At 34.7% G+C, this 26,687-nt stretch overlaps 2 protein-coding genes across 2 annotated transcripts; both read right to left on the bottom strand.

Moving 5' to 3' along the window:
• Nucleotides 1-38: 38 nt before the first annotated feature.
• On the bottom strand, nucleotides 39-3,975 carry LOC111989673 (cation/H(+) antiporter 18). The gene is made up of 3 exons (XM_024021461.2): nucleotides 3,704-3,975; nucleotides 1,696-2,697; nucleotides 39-1,588 (listed from the first exon to the last, which is right to left on the bottom strand). Exons 1-3 carry the CDS (start codon nucleotides 3,893-3,895, stop codon nucleotides 353-355), a joined length of 2,430 nt encoding a protein of 809 aa, XP_023877229.1. The 5' UTR covers nucleotides 3,896-3,975; the 3' UTR covers nucleotides 39-352.
• Nucleotides 3,976-3,980: 5 nt separating this feature from the next.
• LOC111986660 (cation/H(+) antiporter 18) lies at nucleotides 3,981-11,967 on the bottom strand. The gene is made up of 4 exons (XM_065764898.1): nucleotides 11,705-11,967; nucleotides 7,386-7,625; nucleotides 5,379-6,380; nucleotides 3,981-5,271 (listed from the first exon to the last, which is right to left on the bottom strand). Exons 2-4 carry the CDS (start codon nucleotides 7,575-7,577, stop codon nucleotides 4,036-4,038), a joined length of 2,430 nt encoding a protein of 809 aa, XP_065620970.1. The 5' UTR covers nucleotides 7,578-7,625; nucleotides 11,705-11,967; the 3' UTR covers nucleotides 3,981-4,035.
• Nucleotides 11,968-26,687: the final 14,720 nt, after the last annotated feature.

Raw genomic sequence — 26,687 nt, 5'->3', positions numbered from 1 at the left:
TTCATTTACTTCTTCCCTTACAATCATTTAAAAATAAATAAATAAATAATCCTGCTAAAAACTAAATTTCACCTAGAAAAATAAAACTACTACATCCTTAGTTGTAATGGAACCATTAGAAATTGAGCATAGGTTGCTAGAGAGAGGAGCCTATCTTTAGATAAGGTCTTCTCAAGCTCCACACCATCTTTGCTTTTAAATCTGATTAAGAATACAGTATTAAATATGCTTGGAAAGAGAGAAGGATTGTTGAATTGGCCACTTGTTTGGTGCATCTTCAAGGTAAACAGAGTAACGACACTTTTTTTTTTTTTTTTTTCTTTCTGTACATTAATAGATCAAAGAAAGTTAATCATTTAGATTCTAAATCTTCCTCAGGCAACGCATCTGTATCTTCATCCGGTAATATTACTACTCTCTTAGAAGACCCTGAATTTGAAACTCTCTGGTTATGATACTGTTGCACCACCAATACTGATGCTGATGTTGAGAAATCAGGAGAAGTCAACAAGCTACCAACTTGGCCCAGTTCGAGGCAATCACTCTTCACATTCAAAGTAGTAACCTCATGCATTCTACCGACCAAAAACAGATCACATCGACTATATTCTAAAATGACATCAATAGTTTCTGCAGCATTTCTCACAACTCTCTCTTCAAATTTGATTGAGCTGTCCTTTAAAAACTTTTGTTTGAATTCAACAAGAAACTTTTCATCTCCAGATCCTTCTGAAGTATTGGAGGTTTCACCAATATTAACTTTAACATTAACAACCTCTTGTGCAATCTCAGGGCTTATTATGAAGTGAATGACTGTTAAACTAATACCAGGGTGTTCAGCCATTCGAGCCCCATAGGCAAGGGCTTCGCGATCATCACCACCCCCAAAGAATAAGACAGTTAAGGTTGAACAAACGTTGCTTGCAGATACATGGGTGCTTCCACCAAGTCCACGGTCCACCAAGATCCCCACAGAGCATGGTGCATGCTCAAGAACTCTCCGGTTAACCCAACGATAATCATTTCGAGTTGTCTCCAATGCTCCATCAAACCTCTGATGTTTGTGGAATGGGAGAATTATCATTGATGCCCCTTTACTCTCAGCACTCGTGCATATGTCCTCGTGAATGTTAGCCATTGGAGATATTGCTGTCATTGGGCGAATGGACACTCGGCTTAGCTGCTGGAAGGCCTCAAAAGCTACAACAATTTGATTGTGATCTGAATGTCGCCCCTTATTCCAAAAGGGTAGCCCATTCTTTCTTGCCTTGTGGACCATCAGAATTGCAGATGGCCTCTCAGTTAGCTCCATGAGATGCAATGCATACACACAAAGTCCTTCCTTCTTTTCAGTCCCACGTGAAGCCTCAATGAGATTAATCATTGCGGGGATGTTTGTAGTACTGTGGAAACAGGCCAAAATCCGAAGTTGAGCATTTGAATCATTTCTCTCAATTGTTCTATACTTGTGATTGGCCTTACTCATTCTTTTAGCTGGCTTATATACTGCCATAACTAAAGGTGTCGTAATAAAGGTTGTGAAGACAGCCATCAGAACCATGATAGCAAATGTTTGATCATTCAATACCTATAATAACAATCATCAATTAAGATCATGAAGTACATAAAATCCAAATAAATCTAATAGATTAATTTCTTCCATTTTTTGTTTGAAAGGCAAAATATTAAAGTTACCTTTCTGTCTTTGCCAATGTTGAGGACAATGAGTTCCACCAAGCCTTTAGTATTCATCAGGATCCCCAAAGCTACAGCCTCCTGAACAGGCACTTTGCAAAGAAGGGAGACAACTACGGTACCAATAATCTTCCCAAAACATGCTGTAACAATGACTAAAACAAGAAGACCCCATGACTGAGGTCCTCGAATTGTAGCTATATTGGTTTTCAATCCACTTGAGACGAAGTACAACGGAAGGAAGAGACCAGATACAAGATCCTCAACTTTTTCCACAAGAGCACCTGCAAATGGCCCTTCCTTTGGGACAAGAACTCCCATGACAAATGCACCAAAGAGGGCATGAATTCCAATAGCATCGGTGACAAACCCAGCTGCCAAAACTGCAGCTAAAGTAGCACATACATACAACTCGTCAACTGGCTCACCCTCGGGGCAACGCTGTGCCATCCATTTAAAGATAGGAGGGACAATGAATGACAAACATAGAACAAAACTAGCTCCACACAAGAAAACCCATAATGAAACAAGAGGAGAGCGGCCAGTACCAGAGAGGGCAATGGCAAGAGCTAGTAGAATCCATGCAGCCACATCATTGACTGCTGCTGCTGACATGGCCATTCGGCCAACATCAGTAGTTAATAGCTTAAGTTCAGCCAAAATTCGGGCCAAGACAGGGAAGGCGGTAATAGAAAGGGCGACCCCCATGAATACAAGAAATGGGGGTCCATCTACACCTTTGGAAATACTTCCTCTGAGGACAAATGATGTTCCAATTCCTAATGCAAAGGGAAAGCTGATTCCTGCCATGGCTATGCATAAAGCTTTCTTTCCTGTCCGACGAATTGACCTTGGGTCTAACTCTAGGCCTATAAGAAATAAAAAGAAGAGCAGACCAAGATTGGCTAAAGTATCCAACACTGTGAGGCTTCTAGATGGAAAAATTGCATTTAGATAGTCCTGGTTGCGACCTAGAGCAGACGGACCAAGTAATATTCCACCCTGCAACAAAAGCAACAAAAATCAAACTATTCCCTGGAAATGAAGATGCAGACATTTTAAGAAATTATAGGAAATGATACTGAATCGCATTAGTTGAAGCTAAGTTACAACCTTAAGCCTTAGAGCACGTCTGTAAATTTGAATTAAGTAAGAGATTCTGGAATAGGTATAGTTTGATGAGACAGACTTGGTTATAATCAAGTGCCAACAAAAAAAAAAAATTATTTCATATTGGAATGCAACAAAAAATGTTACCAGTGGATTATGCATAAAGCACTAATAGTTTTGTGAAGTTCCTAGACCCATGTTTGAAATCCAGTTTTTCTTAAATAACAGATGAAGATATTGGAAGTTGCTGGAGATATAACAAGTACTTCAAAGTTCAGGAATTTAACTTCACTAAGCCCTTATCTGCTACCTCAACTATGAGGCAGAGTAAACAATACCACTTGGTTCTAATATAAAATTCCTTTCATCAATGACTCAAATACAGCGTCCATTTTTTGAGTTTACACTCTACAGTTTGCAATACTACTAGTTAAGTAACTATACCCAAAATTAGATAACCCCTCTAGATGATATGTTTTTAGAATTTTTACTTGCAATCAATTCCAAGAATAATTCTGATACACATATAACTGTCCTTATTTGAAACATTTTTTATTGTAGGAAATACCAATACGCATTGGCAATCCCTGTGACTCAAAGATTATGCTCCCAAACCTGATTAAACAAAGAGATTGAGAAAGATTACAGATAAAAATTTCAATAAAATAAAAGCAAATAGTACTAGATTCCAAGGTGGAAGTCATGACAGCATAGTATTATTTAGTGCCAACCCTATATAATTTAAGGAAAACTTGGACTAAGTGCATAGTTATGACTTATGATACGTATCTAAATCCTTATTGTTAATGTGTAATAAACTAAACAAAAGCAGCAAGTCATTATCATGTGAAAATATAAAAACACACCAATAAAGAATAAGAAAAGAAGAGGGACTTACCACAATCTCTGCAATCACCCGAGGCTGTCTTAATGGCCTCAAAAGAAAAGCAAGAATACGTGTGAGTGCAACCACAAGACATATCTGCACGATGGCAAGAGGGAGTGAAAAATGGAGAGGATTATCCCCTTGGAACAACCCATTTGATGTAGCCTGCATGGCTGCCGGACATGCACTAGCATTTGTGGCCATTTTTACTTTGCAGCAAAACAAACTACGCAGAGGTTCTAACTTCAGTTCCTGCTTTATGTGAGTTATATATCAGAATAGCTATTCCTTTTTTTTTTTTTTTTTTTTTTCTTTCTGTACATTAATAGATCAAAGAAAGTTAATCATTTAGATTCTAAATCTTCCTCAGGCAACGCATCTGTATCTTCATCCGGTAATATTACTACTCTCTTAGAAGACCCTGAATTTGAAACTCTCTGGTTATGATACTGTTGCACCACCAATACTGATGCTGATGTTGAGAAATCAGGAGAAGTCAACAAGCTACCAACTTGGCCCAGTTCAAGGCAATCACTCTTCACATTCAAAGTAGTAACCTCATGCATTCTACCGACCAAAAACAGATCACATCGACTATATTCTAAAATGACATCAATAGTTTCTGCAGCATTTCTCACAACTCTCTCTTCAAATTTGATTGAGCTGTCCTTTAAAAACTTTTGTTTGAATTCAACAAGAAACTTTTCATCTCCAGATCCTTCTGAAGTATTGGAGGTTTCACCAATATTAACTTTAACATTAACAACCTCTTGTGCAATCTCAGGGCTTATTATGAAGTGAATGACTGTTAAACTAATACCAGGGTGTTCAGCCATTCGAGCCCCATAGGCAAGGGCTTCGCGATCATCACCACCCCCAAAGAATAAGACAGTTAAGGTTGAACAAACGTTGCTTGCAGATACATGGGTGCTTCCACCAAGTCCACGGTCCACCAAGATCCCCACAGAGCATGGTGCATGCTCAAGAACTCTCCGGTTAACCCAACGATAATCATTTCGAGTTGTCTCCAATGCTCCATCAAACCTCTGATGTTTGTGGAATGGGAGAATTATCATTGATGCCCCTTTACTCTCAGCACTCGTGCATATGTCCTCGTGAATGTTAGCCATTGGAGATATTGCTGTCATTGGGCGAATGGACACTCGGCTTAGCTGCTGGAAGGCCTCAAAAGCTACAACAATTTGATTGTGATCTGAATGTCGCCCCTTATTCCAAAAGGGTAGCCCATTCTTTCTTGCCTTGTGGACCATCAGAATTGCAGATGGCCTCTCAGTTAGCTCCATGAGATGCAATGCATACACACAAAGTCCTTCCTTCTTTTCAGTCCCACGTGAAGCCTCAATGAGATTAATCATTGCGGGGATGTTTGTAGTACTGTGGAAACAGGCCAAAATCCGAAGTTGAGCATTTGAATCATTTCTCTCAATTGTTCTATACTTGTGATTGGCCTTACTCATTCTTTTAGCTGGCTTATATACTGCCATAACTAAAGGTGTCGTAATAAAGGTTGTGAAGACAGCCATCAGAACCATGATAGCAAATGTTTGATCATTCAATACCTATAATAACAATCATCAATTAAGATCATGAAGTACATAAAATCCAAATAAATCTAATAGATTAATTTCTTCCATTTTTTGTTTGAAAGGCAAAATATTAAAGTTACCTTTCTGTCTTTGCCAATGTTGAGGACAATGAGTTCCACCAAGCCTTTAGTATTCATCAGGATCCCCAAAGCTACAGCCTCCTGAACAGGCACTTTGCAAAGAAGGGAGACAACTACGGTACCAATAATCTTCCCAAAACATGCTGTAACAATGACTAAAACAAGAAGACCCCATGACTGAGGTCCTCGAATTGTAGCTATATTGGTTTTCAATCCACTTGAGACGAAGTACAACGGAAGGAAGAGACCAGATACAAGATCCTCAACTTTTTCCACAAGAGCACCTGCAAATGGCCCTTCCTTTGGGACAAGAACTCCCATGACAAATGCACCAAAGAGGGCATGAATTCCAATAGCATCGGTGACAAACCCAGCTGCCAAAACTGCAGCTAAAGTAGCACATACATACAACTCGTCAACTGGCTCACCCTCGGGGCAACGCTGTGCCATCCATTTAAAGATAGGAGGGACAATGAATGACAAACATAGAACAAAACTAGCTCCACACAAGAAAACCCATAATGAAACAAGAGGAGAGCGGCCAGTACCAGAGAGGGCAATGGCAAGAGCTAGTAGAATCCATGCAGCCACATCATTGACTGCTGCTGCTGACATGGCCATTCGGCCAACATCAGTAGTTAATAGCTTAAGTTCAGCCAAAATTCGGGCCAAGACAGGGAAGGCGGTAATAGAAAGGGCGACCCCCATGAATACAAGAAATGGGGGTCCATCTACACCTTTGGAAATACTTCCTCTGAGGACAAATGATGTTCCAATTCCTAATGCAAAGGGAAAGCTGATTCCTGCCATGGCTATGCATAAAGCTTTCTTTCCTGTCCGACGAATTGACCTTGGGTCTAACTCTAGGCCTATAAGAAATAAAAAGAAGAGCAGACCAAGATTGGCTAAAGTATCCAACACTGTGAGGCTTCTAGATGGAAAAATTGCATTTAGATAGTCCTGGTTGCGACCTAGAGCAGACGGACCAAGTAATATTCCACCCTGCAACAAAAGCAACAAAAATCAAACTATTCCCTGGAAATGAAGATGCAGACATTTTAAGAAATTATAGGAAATGATACTGAATCGCATTAGTTGAAGCTAAGTTACAACCTTAAGCCTTAGAGCACGTCTGTAAATTTGAATTAAGTAAGAGATTCTGGAATAGGTATAGTTTGATGAGACAGACTTGGTTATAATCAAGTGCCAACAAAAAAAAAAATTATTTCATATTGGAATGCAACAAAAAATGTTACCAGTGGATTATGCATAAAGCACTAATAGTTTTGTGAAGTTCCTAGACCCATGTTTGAAATCCAGTTTTTCTTAAATAACAGATGAAGATATTGGAAGTTGCTGGAGATATAACAAGTACTTCAAAGTTCAGGAATTTAACTTCACTAAGCCCTTATCTGCTACCTCAACTATGAGGCAGAGTAAACAATACCACTTGGTTCTAATATAAAATTCCTTTCATCAATGACTCAAATACAGCGTCCATTTTTTGAGTTTACACTCTACAGTTTGCAATACTACTAGTTAAGTAACTATACCCAAAATTAGATAACCCCTCTAGATGATATGTTTTTAGAATTTTTACTTGCAATCAATTCCAAGAATAATTCTGATACACATATAACTGTCCTTATTTGAAACATTTTTTATTGTAGGAAATACCAATACGCATTGGCAATCCCTGTGACTCAAAGATTATGCTCCCAAACCTGATTAAACAAAGAGATTGAGAAAGATTACAGATAAAAATTTCAATAAAATAAAAGCAAATAGTACTAGATTCCAAGGTGGAAGTCATGACAGCATAGTATTATTTAGTGCCAACCCTATATAATTTAAGGAAAACTTGGACTAAGTGCATAGTTATGACTTATGATACGTATCTAAATCCTTATTGTTAATGTGTAATAAACTAAACAAAAGCAGCAAGTCATTATCATGTGAAAATATAAAAACACACCAATAAAGAATAAGAAAAGAAGAGGGACTTACCACAATCTCTGCAATCACCCGAGGCTGTCTTAATGGCCTCAAAAGAAAAGCAAGAATACGTGTGAGTGCAACCACAAGACATATCTGCACGATGGCAAGAGGGAGTGAAAAATGGAGAGGATTATCCCCTTGGAACAACCCATTTGATGTAGCCTGCATGGCTGCCGGACATGCACTAGCATTTGTGGCCATTTTTACTTTGCAGCAAAACAAACTACGCAGAGGTTCTAACTTCAGTTCCTGCTTTATGTGAGTTATATATCAGAATAGCTATTCCTTTTTTTAAGTCCAACTGAAGATTCTAAATAATATACATAGGAAAGGAATACAGATGTCCAAACACTTGTTAACAGAAGAGAAAATTACTGACACCACAAACTTGTTTGCAGATTTAAGTAACATGGGTTAGAAATACGGACACCAAAAATTGACACCTAATGGCAAATTATTAGTGATGTTATTGGTGGGTATAAATGGAAACGAGTAAAAATTTGCTAACTCAACGATTGTGAAAAATGTTAAATTTTTTTTTTTTTTTGTATGTACGTAGCATTACTCAACATAGTAATGGTATATATGGTGGGTTTAATCAAACTTCCAGTAAATTTTCTAAAAGTTTGCAATTAGCATCAGGTCGGCACTTTGAATAGTCATGTTCCCAAACGCTTGTAAGTGCCAAAATACTCCTCCTTCTCTTTAAACTCATCCAAAAAAAAATCGGCAAAAAGTCAATTCCGGCTTAGGTGTGCCCCAAGATTTTGTCATGTGAAAGCAAGTCCAAAAGGGGGGCTATAAAGTCGCCTATATCTATGAAGATCAAAGAGACCGTCGTGTAAGAGAAGGCATTTTGTCACTCTCATTCAACATGTGCAAACACGACTACATCTCACGCGTCGTATGTCGTATGACACTCATTCATAACATGTGGATACAAATCTACATCTCACATGTCGTAAGATTCATATATGGTACATATATGTGTGTGAATATTCCTGCACCTCACACTTATTGTGAGAGATGATACATGATAAATAATTTTTAGCATATAATTATTACTGGTTTGATTACATCTCTGCTAAATATCACAAACACGTGGTAGACGAAAGTGCCAAGTGTATATAATAATGAATTCGTGCACAAATATTAATTTTTTAAAGTATTAAATAAATGAAGATTTTCATCTAAAAATACCCTACCTATTTTTAGGATCTATTTAGTAGGGAAGATGAAAAAAAAAATAGAAGAATTAAAATATAAGATCAAAAATAGGTAAGAAGAATAAAAGATTCTAGTTGCCATACTTCACATCACAATCAAAACTCGGAGGACTTTGAAAAAAGAGAAAGACCAATATAACACAAAAAAATATCTTTTGCCAGTGGTCATCAAAAGCGCCTGACGTTAGACTCACCCACCAGGGCCACCACCAAGGCAAAAATGTCTATGCGGCTATTGAGGACACTTCCTATAATCCAAAATATCTCCCACTTATTCTTGCATTTCTAGCTATCATGCCAAACCAATATTACTCGGAATACAAACGGTACCATCTATTACACACCTGTACATACACTTCTTTTTTTTCTTTTTCTTTTTTTCCAAAAATCGTAAAGTAGAATTGCACGTTATCTCGATCATTCGTGGAAAGTGCGCAGCTGATTGGAATTGACTATCGTCTATAGTCTGTACTCTATTCTCTATAGAGACTGGTTCTTAATTGCATTCAAAGGACACTTGAGCCAATTGAAAAGTACATTAGCAATTTCGTGCATGGATCGTGGCATTATTGTCTTTTAGCACTTAAAAAAAAAAAAAAGAGAGAGAGAGAGACCCCATTCAAACCTATTATCTCCCACTTATTCTTGCATTTCTAGCTATCATGCCAAACCAATATTACTCGGAATACAAACGGTACCATCTATTACACACCTGTACATACACTTCTTTTTTTTCTTTTTCTTTTTTTCCAAAAATCGTAAAGTAGAATTGCACGTTATCTCGATCATTCGTGGAAAGTGCGCAGCTGATTGGAATTGACTATCGTCTATAGTCTGTACTCTATTCTCTATAGAGACTGGTTCTTAATTGCATTCAAAGGACACTTGAGCCAATTGAAAAGTACATTAGCAATTTCGTGCATGGATCGTGGCATTATTGTCTTTTAGCACTTAAAAAAAAAAAAAAGAGAGAGAGAGAGACCCCATTCAAACCTATTTAGCATTCCAACAAAGTCAATTTAGCAACCAATTTCCTAAAATTGTTTTTACAGCTATAATAAATAAATAATTGACTTTGAGCTACTTTAAGCTGCTAGAGATATATATTATGTATTTGATAATTAAACACTTTTAAATATACACTATTGTAAATTTCTTTAAAAAAGTATTTTCTCACCCTTTTCGTGTGTGTGTTAAAAATACTTAGTATCTTTAAAAATAAAATAAAAAAAGCTAGAGATAACAATTCACTGGAGCTTAAACTAAAAAAAAATTAATGTGGATTGTTAAAAAAAATAATATTTTAATGTATTGAGGGTTATGGTTGTTATTTATTGTGTTGAATATATTATTTTATTATGTTATTTATATTATTTTAATGTATTGAATCTATACTATTATTTAAGGAGTTTTCCATGTTTGAATTCCTCATTTTTTTAGTTCAAAAAAACTCTTACACTCTTATATTTAAATAGAGACAAAACTAAAAGATAATCCGGTAAAAAATGCAACTTTAAACTCTTACTAAAATATTGCCTAAAATATAGGACCACTCTCCTGTTAATTTTTAAATTACTTTATCCACTTATAAATTAGATTTTCAAGATAAAAATTCTATATATATATATATATATATAGAATATAAAAAAATAAAAAAAATAAAAAAAAATAACTACAAAATAGAATCACTAACCAAATAAAATATTTGATGAGTGTATTATAAAATAAGATGTTAAAATAGACTAGCCTAAGAGCATGCGCTCACACACGTGCACGGAGGCTCTTCTATTTTTTGGGTAAAGATTACTTTACATCGTGATGAAGTAAAAAAAAAAAAATGAATATGTAGAGTGAATTTTGTAGGTTGGAAGAGCTTTAAAACTAACAAAATAGTTATTTTATTTTGTAGGGAGTTAGTGAGTAGAAGTAAGAATTTAAATCAACATAAAAGTAAGAGTTTATTAGATGCAGAAAGACATTTTAGTAGAAGTAAGAATTTATTATTTTTGTCAATTTACTATTTTAACCATATTTTTAAGTTTTAAGTAGAGGTATTTTTTACAGTAAAAAAAGCAATAACTAACTTTCTTTTGTCAATTTACTATTTTAACCTCATTTTTAAGTTATTAGTTAATTAATTTAAGAGTATTTTTGACAAAAAAAAAAAAAACAACAATAACTAACTTTTTAAATCCCCTTAATATATACAGAATATAAAATATTGTTTTGAGTTAAAACAATATTTTAATTTTCTAGGACCACTCTTTGTTTAAACTCCATTTAAACATGTATTTGACTACCTATTATCACCGCATTTTCTATACTACTCACATGTACAGCAACAAACTTGTTACAAAGTCGTGAATGTGGAGAAATTATAAGATCCACATGGTGGATAAATGATGTGGTCCACCATTCCACTAAAAAATTTCCACCAGTTTAAAATTGTTAGTTAAAAAAAAAATTAAAACAGAAATTAATTATTGACTTAGCAGCAATTTTAAATAAGCAGAAGTTTTTTTAGTGAAATAGTAGACTACATCATTTATTCACGAAAACTCTATAATTTCTCATAAATAACAGTTTTTTAATTGAACGGTGGACCACCCCGTCTGTCCGAATTTTACAATTTCTCCAATAATACGGTGTTTAAGTGACTCTAACTCTAGACTTGTTTCTTAAAAAAAAAGACTCCATAGACTCTTTCACACGAAATCTACGCAACCAATGCTGAAAAAATCGCCAGTCGTGTAGTCGTGGTCGCCATGCCCAAAGGACGACAACGTCCCTGTACCTCCGATGAATTTACAACTTCTACTGTAAAATGATGTCCTTTCAAATTTCAATACGAATATGGACGAGAAAACTTTTCCATTTCAGAAAACTCCAGTTTCCAGGGATACCCAATTGAAAACAAACTAGAAAACAGGGTATGAATTTCATCAAAAAACAGAGATTCAAAAAAAAAAAAAAAAAAAAACAACAACAACAACAACAACAACAACAACAAAAAGAAGAAACCAAGAAAGCACTACGATCAGTGTTATTGCATTTTCATGGATAATTTTCCCAGCATCCAAAACAAAGATATAGATAACTAACCTGGATCTTGCTTTGACAAAACTCAGAGGTAAGTAGGAAACTGTTAATGCCCAACGACCAACTTTATTTTCTTTTCATTTCCATTTTGCACCCAAGAAAAGTTTTGTGGGACTCTTCTGTGTAATTATTTGTTGTGATCTTCCAGGATAGATAAAAGGAAATAAATGAATGGGTTTGTATGCTAAGAAATTTTTTCCAAAGATCGAGTAAACGGTGGATGAACCGAATGGTTTAAATGCTGACAGGTTGAGACTTTAGAAAACGCAATGGAAACTGTCCTTTAATAAATACACCCGGCCAATTGTTCAATTTACTAGTTTAGCCCCTTGATACAGTTCTACCCATTTTAAAATTCAGCTACCTGTCTGACTAAATAACTTGGCTAAGAGCAACCACATCAGTTCGTGCAAATTTTCTGTCTATTTTACAAGAAAAAAACTTACTTTTTTTTATTTTACATATCCACTTTTACAAAACACCAACATCAATTTATCTATTCTACACATTTATTTAATAAAATATTCATTCTTTTTACATTTTTTTATTATTTCCTTCCCTCTCCTCTCTGACACAAACTCACCACCTCGTCTTCTCCATCCACACCCACACCTAGCCAGCCACCCTTCAACAAAATCCGGCCACTGATTCACTGATCTTCCAAGACAACAACAACACAACAACAATCACAACAACAATGATTCACCGATCTTTCATAACAACAAAATCCAGCCACTAATTCACCGATCTTCCACAACAACAATGAGACAATCACAATCACAACAACTCTAACCCACTCGCCCTCCATGTCCGATCAATTCTTCGTCACCGTTTCCATTTCCAAACAGATTGTTGGATCAGAGAGGCTCACTCGCCACCCAAACTTGCCGATCGCACTCAATCCATGGCACGCGAGATCTCCGCCAAGCTATCGTCGTCTTCGTCTTCGAAGCTTGAGATTTTGAAGAAGAAGGAGAAGCTAATCTGCTTTGCAGAGTTAAGATAAGAGAAAGAGAGAGTTGAGATAAGAGTCAGACGTAGGAGAGAGAAGAAATTATTAAAATAGTAAATACATGAGCTACAATGACTAAGTTGTGTAAAATTGTGCATAATTATACAAATGCTACAGTGACCGTGCATATATGCACGGTCACTGTAGCATTTGTATAATTATGCACAATTTTACACAACTTTACACCTACTGATGTGGGTATTTTTTGGGCCAAAATGTGTAAAATGAAAGAGTTTTTGTATTATAGAAAATTAGCCAGCAACTGATGTGGATGCTCTAACTGTCTTAACACCCTCTCTTTCTCTAATTCTGTTAACTATATCCCTCTTTCATCTCACTCTCATCTCAAACTTGAAGATCTCTCTACCACCGGATCTCCATGGCTATTGTCAAGGGCGGCCACAAGAGGCCACTGTTAGCCACTCTCATGGTCTCCTTTGGGTTTGCTCTTCTCGCTGAAGTCTAGCCCAGGACACCAAGGCTAAAAGCGTGAAACCATGAGCTCTGCAACCATCAAAAGCACACCAGTGATGCGGTGGCCACCGATCGTCGTCCTCCTCCTTTTCTCTTTCTTTGTTTTTTCTTTAGTTTTCCTTTAATTTATCTTTTCTCCTCTCCTCATTTGATTTTATGTGGGTTTGGGAATTGGGTTTGTTTTGGTTGTTAGGACATGATGGTTTTGGTTGGATTCCAAACATGGAGTTTTTGGGTATGGTCATTCGTAGATCTGTGATTACATGAAACTTTTTATTGTCCATTCAAGTGCTCTGCTTCTCTAACTATGTCCCTAGCCACAAACAAGAAGCAACAAACTTTTAGTTGACAACGCAATGCACATAATTAAGCCAGCCTTTTCGTTCTTCTAAAATCTTGATTTCTTTAAAAAATTTAGAAGTCTGAGAGATTGAAAGCTAAAGAGGTTGGGTTTTCTCATGGGTTCTCTGACATCTTGGGAAATTGAAAACAAAAGTGAAAAGAAAGAGACAGATAAACGAACTGTGTTAACACTGTTAATTGAGTTATTTAGTTAGACATGTGGTTGAATTTTAAAAGGGGTACTAAGGTAACTATGTCACTAGCCGCAAACAAGAAGCAACAAACCTTTAGTTGACAATGCAATGCACATAATTAAGTCAGCCTTTTCAATCTTCTAAAATCTTGATTTCTTTAAAAATTTAGGTCACGTTTGATAGAGCATATTAGCAACATGTTTTTAGTTTTTAAACAATATTATACGTATTTTCACACACTTTTACATCTAAACATATTTCAAAAAAATACAAACAATATTACTCAAACTCCTCTACCAAACGGGCCTTAGAAATCTGAGAGATTGAAAAGCTAAAGAGGTTGAGTTTTCTAGATTTTTTTTTTTTAAATTATCAAATCCCTTAAACAAATTCATTAGTTATGCAAGGTTTGAAACTATTTTGGTATCTAACAAATCAAGTCTCTTAGACTCGATTTTGCTCTTTGAAATTGCACTTGGAAATCAAGTGTTTCACACTCAAGTTTCATACTCAAGTGTCTCGCACTCGAGTTCCAAGTGCAATTTCAAAGAGCAAAATCAAGTCTAAGAGAATCGATTTGTTAGATACCAAAATAGTTTCAAACCTTGCTTAACTAATAAAATAGATTGACTTTTATAGTTATTTTCAAAAACAAAAAAACGAGTTTCCCATGGGTTCTCTAACATCTTGGGAAACTGAAAACAAAAGTGAAAAGACAGAGACAAATAAACAGACTATGTTAACATGAGTTATTTAGTCAAACATGTGGCTGAATTTTAAAAGGGGTAACTAAAATATTGTATCTAAGGTACTGTATCTAAGTTTTTCCTTATATATATATATATATATTTTTTTTCCCCCTATTTTGTCAAAATTTTGTCAAAGTTACCTATAACTTTGATATAGATGGTATCATTATTTTTATCACTAATTCCTCTCAAAGTTATAGCAAAAAAAAAGAAAAAAGTTGTAGTTCTAGATTTTTCCCTATCTAATTTCATTATATATTGGATAAGCTTTAACTTTGAATTTCCAAATATTTTTATTTTTTTTATTTTTTTTTATACAAGATAGAAATTCTACTTTAGCCTAATTTAAGTGTATATGTGTGTGAAGCTCCCTCCTGAAGACTTGAATCTCGGTACTTCCCTCCCACACTGCACAAGCACTTATACTTGTGTAATGACCACTGCATCAAAGGTTGACAAATTGGAATAATTTTAGGGGCACAATATTTTCTATTTTTGAGTGGGAGAAAAATTAGGAGCACACTTAGATCTTGTTTGGGATTAACTTATTTAGTTTTTAGCTTCTTTTTTATACTATTCATGGGTCTCATTGCACTTTTTAATAATATTCATGGATCTCATTATACTATTTAGCTAACTTTTAACTTTTTTTCTACATTTTCAGTAAAAAGTTTTCAGTTTCAACTAGATAAGCTGTTCCCAAACGGACCCTTAATGGTACAACCAACTTCACAAATTTGTTAATTTATGTGATTATGAGTGACCGATGCATTCTATCCACTACTAATTATATGGACCATCATTTTTTGTCGACCACTTACAATTACACAAATCAATAAATAATATGTGAAATGATTGTATACATAGACATACTACAATAATTAACAATCGATGTTATATATATATATATATATATTACCAACATTGTATTACATTTTTTTCTTATACTCTACATGCTTGAAAAATTTTAATATAATCTATTATTTATCAAATATTTAAATTTCAAAATTTTGAATATAAAATATGGGCTTCTATATCAAATAGTAAGTAGCATCCTATTGGTAGGAAACTCTGTATGTGTGTTAAAAATATGGAGAATACATAATCCCTACTATGAAATTTGTGACATATTAATCTAATAAAAGTTATTAAGTAACGTAACTTTAAGGGCATGTTTAGTAGACTGCAATATACATTATAATGTAATAGTTATTCATATGATTTATCTATTCTTTAGTTTGGTATTGTTTTTATTATAAGAAATAATCATTTTTTTATGAATAGTTGTTCTTTAAAGTAAGGAATAACTATTTCTCTCTAAAAAGATTGTAATAGGTATTCCTTAGTAGGTGCAATAATTTCTAAAATTAATATATTTCCAAATAAACAAACTTGCCATATATACGCAAAAATTATAAAAATAAAATAAAAAAATAACCCTAAAAAATAACTCATCTCTTTTTAAAAAAATATTTTTTTTAAAGAAATATAATTGTATGAGTGAGATATTTCCTAAAATAAATCTTAATTTTTATTATAATGTAACAACTCACAACCAAACTTATAAATAAGTTTAGTTATTTCATTACAACATATTTATTCTCATGCAATAATAAATATTACAATTCATATTGTAATCCTTAACCAGTGTACCAAACTCTACTTAAAAGCCATATTTGGTAACTTTTAAGAACGTGTGAGGCAAGCTATACTATACATAACACGTTCTCTTAAGCAATGTATGACAATTACCTATTTTTATTAGAAACAAACACACACACACATATAGAAGGGAAAGGGAAAATGGTACTAACTTCTAACACAAAAGCATACTACAAACTCCATTCAAAAACTATGATAATTTTTAAGAGGGTGTGTGGCAATTTATACTATACACAACACTCTCTTAAACAATATGGGATAAATACTTTTCTTTTTTTTTGGTTAAAAATAAACACACACACAAAAGAGAAGGAAATAGATTGAATGATGACATTAACTCATTGTTTAATTTTAGTTTTACGGTGTAAGAACATAATATTGGGTCCGTTTGGATTGAACTTATTGTTGCTGAAACTGAAAACTGAAAACTGAAAACTGAAAATACTGTAGCAAAATAATTTTTAAATGTGTAAATAGTACCGTGGGACCCATTTTTAATATTTTTTAGTGCGTAAACAGTACCAAACAGTACATAAACAGTGTTTTTTGTCTCTAAACAGTAAAATCATGTGATTTTACTGTTCACTTACCGGAAAAAAAAAAAAAAAAAACAAACAAACAAAACGCGAAACGTGAAAGCTGAGTCCAAACGGCCTCAATATTGCTTTTCATTTTACATGACTAAGCTACGAACGTGCCATACCAGGGGCTATTTTATTGTAATATATAATATTTGTCTATACAGTAAAAAACACCTGAAAGCAGTACAGGAGCAATACGTTAAATTTTTAGTTAAATATATGATTTATAGTACAATCAATAATTTATCATAATAATCTAACATATCAAAATTGGAAAAAAAACCTTTTTTTTTTTAAGAAGAAATTGGAATAAAAACCTGTTGTCACAAGCAGCAACTAGACAAAAGAAGCCCCAATGTCCCTTGCTGGTATTTCAAAAAATATTACATAAGAAAACATTATGATGAATTTTGCATTTGAATGAAGAAATCTTGACTCCGACCTAGTCTCTGATCATTTATTGAAAATGATTCAAAGTATTTAAAATTAGAGTAGAACAAGAAATTCAAATAACACTATCAATACAATCCAATTACGAGTCAATAGTCAAATACCAACAATTTCCTACTCCCACCAACTCATATCCTAACCGGTAGTAATTTCCTAGTAATGTGAACCAACTAATAAATAATCATTACTGTTCCTTTCTAAAAAATTAATATACCCAACACCTAATTAATTATTTATAGCCTCCACCTACGAATAAAGTTCCCAGATTTAAACCGAGTACTTTGGGCCATCCATCTTTGAATGGTGTGGTCACTGGTCATAGCCTAATAACTTATATTACATTGTCTAATGAATAAAATCAGGGATCTTCCCATCCTCTATGTGTTGTAAGTGGGTGGGGGAGATATCAAAAGTGAGTTAGTTATTATATTAATAATTAAAAAGAATAACAAGACAAAATCATGTTATTTATAATTATAATTTATGTAGACATAAAACGTACAGTGCTTCCATGTGACACACAGATAGCATTTTACTAAAAAAAAACTTAGAAAATATCTTTAAAAAATCATGCAAAAGATCCTTAGAAAATCCTATCAAACAGAGAGAAACAAAGATCGATGTAAGCATCTCGTGAATTTTTTTTTTTTTTTTTTTTTTTCAATAAAACCCCATTTTGTTGATTCTCTCGAGCTGTAGATCTGAGTCTCCCTGGTACTTCCCAGTTGGATCTATGCCGTGTTCGACACACACCACTTCCCAGAACTTTGCTCCAATCTGGTTCCCACATTGCCCACCTTGGATGCGAAGAATCTCATGCATTTTCTCTTTTCTTTGGAATTCAAATTCTTAGTAAAAAGTGAAAATGTTCTTTGGTTATTTGGTTTTCCCATACTTACTTACCAGTTATTGCTGTAGATTTACATGGGTAATTGGAAAACATTACTTTTCTTCATGGGTTTTCTTCTTTTTTTTTTTCTTTTTTTTTGCTTTTTGATTGTGGGTTTTATTTAATTTTGGCTTGCTAGTGGTTTGAAAAATGAGATGGATTTTTGGTCTAGATTCAGAGGATTTAATTGGTTTTGGATATGTAACTGAAAATTTTGAAATATATTTATAAATGTTGTGTTCTTATGTTCATGAGGAAAAGATTCAATGGTTCGTGTTTTTGATCCGTGTTATGTCTAATTTTTAGTAAAATGGTGTTTGTCTAACGTCTGGGGGTGAGGTGGGCAACGGGGGAGTAACGGATTGAAGTTCAGGTGGGCAAAGTGATAAGTTTTGAACCACGGGTAAGCAAAGTGAAAACGGGCCCAACCTCAGGTGGGTTTACTGTAATTATCCTTAGATTGAATGATGACATTAACTCATTGTTTAATTTTAGTTTTACGGTGTAAGAACATAATATTGGGTCCGTTTAGATTGAACTTATTGTTGCTGAAACTGAAAACTGAAAACTGAAAACTGAAAATACTGTAGCAAAATAATTTTTAAATGTGTAAATAGTACCGTGGACCCATTTTTAATATTTTTTAGTGCGTGAACAGTACCAAACAGTACATAAACAGTGTTTTTTGTCTCTAAACAGTAAAGTCATGTGATTTTACTGTTTACTTTTCGGGAAAAAAAAAAACAAAAAAAAAAAAACAAAACGCGAAACGTGGACTCAGCTTTCAGCTGAGTCCAAACGGCCTCAATATTGCTTTTCATTTTACATGACTAAGCTACGAACGTGCCATACCAGGGGCTATTTTATTGTAATATATAATATTTGTCTATACAGTAAAAAACACCTGAAAGCAGTACAGGAGCAATACGTTAAATTTTTAGTTAAGTATATGATTTATAGTACAATCAATAATTTATCATAATAATCTAAAAAAAAAAAAAAACATATCAAAATTGGAAAAAAAACCTTTTTTTTTTAAGAAGAAATTGGAATAAAAACCTGTTGTCACAAGCAGCAACTAGACAAAAGAAGCCCCAATGTCCCTTGCTGGTATTTCAAAAAATATTACATAAGAAAACATTATGATGAATTTTGCATTTGAATGAAGAAATCTTGACTCCGACCTAGTCTCTGATCATTTATTGAAAATGATTCAAAGTATTTAAAATTAGAGTAGAACAAGAAATTCAAATAACACTATCAATACAATCCAATTACGAGTCAATAGTCAAATACCAACAATTTCCTACTCCCACTAATTTTTTTTTTTTTTTTTTCAATAAAACCCCATTTGGTACTCATGTAAAGAAAAAAGTTTAGTTATCTTCCTTCAACTAACTATGTGACAAATACTACCCAAAAAAAAAAAAAAAACTAACTATGTGACAATTGAAGAAACTATATATGTGTAGTTCTAGTTACATTACTTTTTTTAATAAGTTGTGAATTATATAAATAATATACATAAATAGTTTTATAAATCACTTGAGTTAGAGGAGATAATACCTAACTAGTTTGAAGCTAAACTTTGTCATCACTTAAAAGGTCATTTATTATCTAAATAAGTCTATATGTGTGTAATTTACTTTTTTTTTTTTTTTTTAATTAACATTGGCACTTTGAGTGAATGAATTGAAACAATTTAATAAACATTTTAAGATTTTAATTGAAACTTTTCAAAATCTGGAGTCTAATTTGAAAACACTGACAAATTTTTGGGGGAATCATATTGTAAATTACCACAAAAAAGAGTATATCAATGAAATTTACATGCCAAAATGAAACTTTTTTTAATGGAATGAAAAGATTTTATTACAAACTAGGAAATTAAAACAAAGGCTGATAATTAAATTCCTCCCTAACTATAGATAAAAAATAAATAAATAAACAAGGAGGACCATGTGCTAGATCAAAAGAGTCATATGCATTGTTCTTTAAAGTTCATTTGGCCAAAGCATTAGATGCGCCACTCTACGAACCCAATAAACAAAGCAATTTGGGAATTGTGACAGCAAAGCAGATACATCATAGTTGATACAATTTATTCTCCAAGGGATACCTTGACATGGGATACCTTGACATGGGATACAAGAGCATCAACAAAAACTTTGGAGTCACTCTTAACACATATGGATTCAAATTCCAATCTCTCTACCAATCTTAATGCTCATAATACAGCTTTAACTTCAACTTCAGCTTGGAGAGGAAGGCTGGTCACTCTGGTGTGCTCTCTTTGGGAACAAGAGAATACCAATTCCCCTCTCCAATCTCTAGCAACATCTGCAATTGCAGAACATTCAACATACAACACACAACATCGACATTTATTTTAAATGCATTTCTGAATGGTTTATACCATTTTTGCAGTGGTTTGGCTACACGAGGGCAATCATGGCTGACAATGACCAATATGTGATTTGTTATAAACCCTGAGATTGTTTTGTCAAACTGCATCTGGAGATTTTTTTGCCAAAAGAAAAATTTTACACAATGTAAGAATTTCTTTTTGTTAACATGTATAGTGTTATGGGCTTTAAGACCACCTAGATTACTTATATAGCATACATGCTTGTAATACACTCACTTGTACTACACACATATGTCTTCTATATATAAAGGCTCTCATGTACATTCTTTAACAATGAGATACAATACTATTGATTTCAGTATTTATAACATGATATCAGAACCACTGTTTTAACCTATTCTTTGCAGTCTTATGTTTATTGGTGTGACTCCATTCTCAACATCGCTTCCACCATCACAGCAGCTACTGCAGTCTCTCACCATTGAACCTCCGATGTCTTCCAACCATCGTCCTTGGGTTCCGGGCCTACAGTCCCCATCGTTAAGGAGTTTCACACTGCAAAGACCACTGCCCTTTGCATCACCGCCACAAATATTGCTCTGATTACATTCGTGAAGGTACCACTGAGATCGTCTTACACCAATCTACACACTGTGGAAGCCTTGAAGCCATCGGAGACTGCACGTGCCCCCACGTGCCACTCAAAGGTTCTGTTCCGCAGTCACGCACCCCATGCATCTCCACGTGCCACTACACATCTAGGTTGTTCCTCAGGCGTTCCCACGCACCTCAACCCTCCTGCTGACGTCATTATGCCACGTTAGCCCTAGTATCGTCATCGCTGACGTCACTTGCTTGCACCAAGTGCTGACATGATCATTTGACTTTTGGAGGTTTGACCGTTGACTTTTTTTCCAGAGTTGACTTTTTCTAGTCTAGGTGCTCCTTACCTAGTTTTTCGTGCATAAATTTCATTTTTACAGTCCATTTTTGTATATTTTGCTTCTAAATGAATAATAAGGACACGTCTTCTTCCTTTTGCAACAATCGTCGTCAACAATACAACAAATGTTTTTGCAATTTTTTCAAACGTTTTTGCCATAATATTGAGACTTGCTATCAACATAGCAAATCAATTGTTTCTATTTCTACTACTACAGTTGCTAACACTGAGAGTGTCCAACCTATGGCTCCTGTCTCTACACAATCTCAACCTTCTGGATCCACTTTCACCATTTCCAGAGATGACCTTGTAAACATCATTGCTAATGTAATTTGTATGGTTGGTAATGCATCTTATTCCTCTTCTCTCTCAGCTTTATCTAGTATGTCTCCTACCTCTTGGCTTATGGATTCTACTTGTTGCAATCACATGACACCTCACTCGTCCTTATTTTCTGACTTTAAACCTGCACCGCAACCTGTTAATATTTGCACAGCAAATGATTCCACAATGTCTGATAATAATATAGGTTCCGTTTCAACCTCCAACCCAGTTTTGGAGGTTTGACCATTGACTTTTTACCAAAGTTGACTTTTTGCAGTCCAGGTGCTCCTTACCCAGTTTTTCTCATAAATTTCATTCTTGCAATCCACTTTTGCATATTTTGCTTCTAAATGAAGAATAAGGACAAGTCTTCTTCCTTTTGCAACAATCATCATCAACAATCTAACAAACATTTTTGCCATAATATTAAGACTTGCTATCAACGCAACAAATCAATTGTTTCCATTTCTACTACTACAGTTGCTAACACTGAGAGTGTCCAACCCATGGCTCCTGTCTCTGAACAATCTTAGTCTTCTAGATCCACTTTCACCATTTCTAGAGATGACCTTGTAAACATCATCGCTAATGTCATTCGTATGGTTGGAAATGCATCTTATTTATCTTCTCTCTCAGTTTTATCTAGTATGTCTCCTACCTCTTGGCTTATGGATTCTGCTTGTTGCAATCACATGACACCTTACTCGTCCTTGTTTTTTGACCTTAAACCTGCATCGCACCCTCTTAATATTTGCACAACAAATGGTTCCACAATGTCTGGTCAGAATATATGTTTCATTTCGACCTCCAACCTCTCGGTTCTTGGGATCTTTAATGTTCCTGACCTTCCTTACAATTTATTTTCTGTGGGACAATTAGCTGAGTTAGGTTATCACATTATCTTTGATTATTCTAGGTGTATTGTGCAGGATCCGAGGACGGGACAGGAGTTTGGGACTGGTCCTAGAGTTGGACGTATGTTTCCCATGGACAACCTTCGTCTTCCACTTGTTGCTCCTATTTCTGTTGTTGTAGTTGTTGCAATTTCTTTTATTCCTTTCCTTGCACTTTGGCATGCTCGACTTGGTCACGCATTTTTTTATCGGTTACAACAATTAGCTTCTAGAGGTTTTTTTGGTTCAACGTCTACAGAAAATTTTGATTGTGTTTCATGTCAGTTAGGAAAACAACCAGTTTTGCCTTTCAATACTAGTGAATCAATATCCACTGATATCTTTGACCTTATTCATTCTAATGTATAAGGACCTTCCTCTGTCTCTAGTATTGGTGGATCTCGATATTTTGTTGTCTTTGTTGATGATTACTCTCGCTATAGTTGGATTTTTCATATGAAACATCGTTTTGAATTATTGCAAGCATATTCTAATTTTGCAAAAATGGTTGAAATTCAATTTTCCAAACGTATTAAAATTTTTCGATCTGATAATGCTCTTGAGTACACTCAATATGCTTTCCAAGCTGTTTTACATTCTTATGGCATTGTTCATCAACTAATTTATCTAGGTACCTCTCAGCAAAATTGTAGAGTCGAATGAAAATTTCGTCATATTCTTAACACTTTTCGTGCTCTCCTTCTCTCTGCCAAAGTTCCTGCTCCTTTTTGGGGTGAAGCTGCTCTTCATGCTATTCATGCTATTAATCGCATTACAAGTCCTGTTATCCAAAATCAAACTCCATATGAGCGCCTTTTTGGGTCACCTTTAGACTATCACTACCTTCTCTCCTTCGGTTTTTCTTGTTTCATTCTTCTTCAGCCACATGAGCATAACAAACTTGACCCTCAATCAAGGATTTGTTGTTTTCTAGGCTATGGCAAAACTCAAAAGGGGGTGTTATAATCTTGTCTCTCGTCGTCTTTGTATCTCCTGCAATGTTGTCTTTTGGGAATATCGCCCCTTTGTCGAGCTCTCTCACTTCCGTACCTCCCTGTCTTCCTCCTATCTTAGATCTTTTTTCAAATGAGGCACGTATTCCTTCTATGGTCGCTCCTGATCCTCCTATAGCTGCTCCTGATTCTCCTATAGACTTCTTTGTCCAACCACCAAATATCCTTGATCCCTTTTCTAGTTCACCCTTTAATGAACAGGTGGAAGATGAACAAGTGAAAGACGAGCTACCCAACCCTGAGCTTAGGTCCCCTACTCCTGCTCCACCTGAAGATCCTACATAAGACATTTCACCTCGTCACTCAACTTGGGTAAGATCTATTCCTGCACATTTACTTAACTATCATTGTTACACTACCCTTACAACACTGCATGAGCCTCGCACCTATCGTGAGGCTCCAATTGACCCTTTATGGCAGATTTCAATGAAAGAGGAACTTGATACATTATCTAAAAACCACACTTGAGATTTGGTTTTCTTCCCTTTAGAAAATCTATAGTTGGTTGTAAGTGGATCTACAAGATTAAGACTCGCTCTGATGGGTCCATTAAGCACTACAAAACTTGTCTTGTTGCAAAAGGTTTTACACAGGAGTATGGGATTAATTATGAAGAGACCTTTGTTCCAGTTGCTCGTATCTCATCTGTTCGTGCCCTCTTAGTTGTTACTGCTGCCAATAAATGAGACCTTTTTCAGATGGATGTCAAAAATGCATTCCTTAATGGGGATTTAAGTGAAAAAGTTTATATACAATCTCTTCCTGGTCTCTCTATTGAATCAGACAAGGTTTGTAACCTTCGACGTGCATGTTATGGCCTTAAACAAGCTCTGGTTTGCCAAATTTAGCTTTACCATCTCTCGCTTGGGTGACATGGCCAGTCATTATGATTTTGCCTTATTTCTTCGTCACACAAACAAATGCACTATTTTAATTTTCCTGTATGTGGATGATATGATCATAAGTGGTGATGACCTCAGTGGTATTTAAGAACTCATTTCTTAGTCAGTAATTTGAGATGAAAGATCTTGGACATCTCAGCTAGTTCTTGGGTCTTGAAATCACTCATTCTACAGATGGACTTTTTATTACTCAAGCCAAGTATGCCTCTGAACTATTGTCTCAAGTTGGACTTACTGATAGCAAGACCATTGACACTCTAGTTGAGCTTAATGCACATTTAACTCCCTCAAGAGGGAAACCATTATCTAATCCCTTTCTTTACAAATGCTTAGTTGGCAGGCTAGTTTATCTCACTGTCACTCATCCAGACATTTCCTATGATGTTCACTAGGTGAGCCAATATCTGTTTACTCTACAATCGACTTACTATGCTACTGTTCAGTGCATTCTTCAATACCTAAGGGGCACTCTCTTTTATGGTCTTTTTTACTTTGCTCAGTCTCCTTTTGTTCTCCATGCATTTTCTGATCCTAATTAGGCAGAAGATCCCACTGATTGCAGGTCTACCACTGGTTATTGCTTTCTTCTTGGTTCTTCTCTAATTTCTTAGCGAAGTAAGAAACAAAATCATGTGGCCCGCTCCAGTACTGAAGCAATATACCGTGCCCTTGCTGATACTACATTTGAGCTCCTTTGGTAACGATGGCCTCTCAAAGACTTAGGTGTGTCCACATCCTCTACTAGTCCTCTTTATTATGACAACTAGAGTGCTATTCATATTTCTCACAATGATGTCTTCCATGAACGGACTAAACACATCAAGATCGATTGTCATTTTATCCGTTATCATCTTGTCCATAGTGCTCTCAAACTCTTTTCAGTCTTCTCCAAAGATCAACTTGCAGATATCTTCACCAAGTCACATCCTAAGGGACGCCTTCGTGATTTGGTTAACAATCTCAAGTTAGTCTCACACCCACCTTGAGTTTGAGGGGGGCTGTTAACGTGTATAATGTTATGGACTTTAGGCCTACCTAGATTACTTGTATAACACATATACTTGTACTACACTCTTACTTGTACTACATGCACATATATGCCTCCTATATATAAAGGCTCTGATGTACATTCTTTAACAATGAAATACAATACTATTGATTTCAATATTTCTATCACTTTTTAATGTATATTGTTTTGAATCCTTATCCTTCTAATTATTTATTTTCCTTTTTTATGAATTCTTATCCTGTTTCATATGACACAGCTAGATGTATACACAAAGGTTTACTTAAATGGAGAGAAGTTGAAACATTACAATATTATTCTCTATCTTCTTAGAGGTTTACGTTGATGTTTCTTTTCCTTTTATTAATGCATTAATGTTAAATATTCTTTTGAAGCAACGTAGTATCTCAGCTGGTCAACTTCCTTTAAAAATAACATCAACATAAGCCTAATTAAGAAGATATCCAATAATGTTGATGTTCTTATCAGCTGGTATACTTTCTGTCAGCGAAGGTTCCCTCCCACCGGCCGCGTGAATTTTTTAAAAAATGGTTCAAAGTTCAAATTATCAATAGGGTTGTACTGCACATATATGTTTCCTATATATAAAGGCTCTGATGTACATTCTTTAACAATGAAATACAATACTATTGATTTCAATATTTCTATCACTTTTTAATGTATATTGTTTTGAATCTTTATCCTTCTAATTATTTATTTTCCTTTTTTATGAATTCTTATCCTGTTTCATATGACACAGCTAGATGTATACACAAAGGTTTACTTAAATGGAGAGAAGTTGAAACATTACAATATTATTCTCTATCTTCTTAGAGGTTTACGTTGATGTTTCTTTTCCTTTTATTAATGCATTAATGTTAAATATTCTTTTGAAGCAACGTAGTATCTCAGCTGGTCAACTTCCTTTAAAAATAACATCAACATAAGCCTAATTAAGAAGATATCCAATAATGTTGATGTTCTTATCAGCTGGTATACTTTCTGTCAGCGAAGGTTCCCTCCCACCGGCCGCGTGAATTTTTTAAAAAATGGTTCAAAGTTCAAATTATCAATAGGGTCAATGATAAAAAGATTTAGTAAGGTCTCGTTGTGGAATAAAAAATTTGAAATTTAAATTCTGCTGACATTAAAAATTAATTTGTGCCTTCAGTTGATAATAAAAA

Source organism: Quercus suber, unplaced genomic scaffold (assembly GCF_002906115.3).
Source record: "Quercus suber isolate HL8 unplaced genomic scaffold, Cork oak 2.0 scaffold_591, whole genome shotgun sequence".
Taxonomy (NCBI): Eukaryota; Viridiplantae; Streptophyta; class Magnoliopsida; order Fagales; family Fagaceae; genus Quercus; species Quercus suber.
This window is presented reverse-complemented; position numbering and strand designations above follow the sequence as displayed.

What these genes read in the sequence shown, in the direction of transcription:
- LOC111989673 (XM_024021461.2), bottom strand. Translation starts at nt 3,895, where the DNA reads ATGGCCACAAATGCTAGTGCATGTCCGGCAGCCATGCAGGCTACATCA. An exon ending in GGGTGATTGCAGAGATTGTG is followed by an intron (nt 2,698 to 3,703) that starts GTAAGTCCCTCT and finishes CTTTTGTTGCAG; the next exon opens with GGTGGAATATTACTTGGTCC. An exon ending in ACATTGGCAAAGACAGAAAG is followed by an intron (nt 1,589 to 1,695) that starts GTAACTTTAATA and finishes TTGTTATTATAG; the next exon opens with GTATTGAATGATCAAACATT.
- LOC111986660 (XM_065764898.1), bottom strand. Translation starts at nt 7,577, where the DNA reads ATGGCCACAAATGCTAGTGCATGTCCGGCAGCCATGCAGGCTACATCA. An exon ending in GGGTGATTGCAGAGATTGTG is followed by an intron (nt 6,381 to 7,385) that starts GTAAGTCCCTCT and finishes CTTTTGTTGCAG; the next exon opens with GGTGGAATATTACTTGGTCC. An exon ending in ACATTGGCAAAGACAGAAAG is followed by an intron (nt 5,272 to 5,378) that starts GTAACTTTAATA and finishes TTGTTATTATAG; the next exon opens with GTATTGAATGATCAAACATT.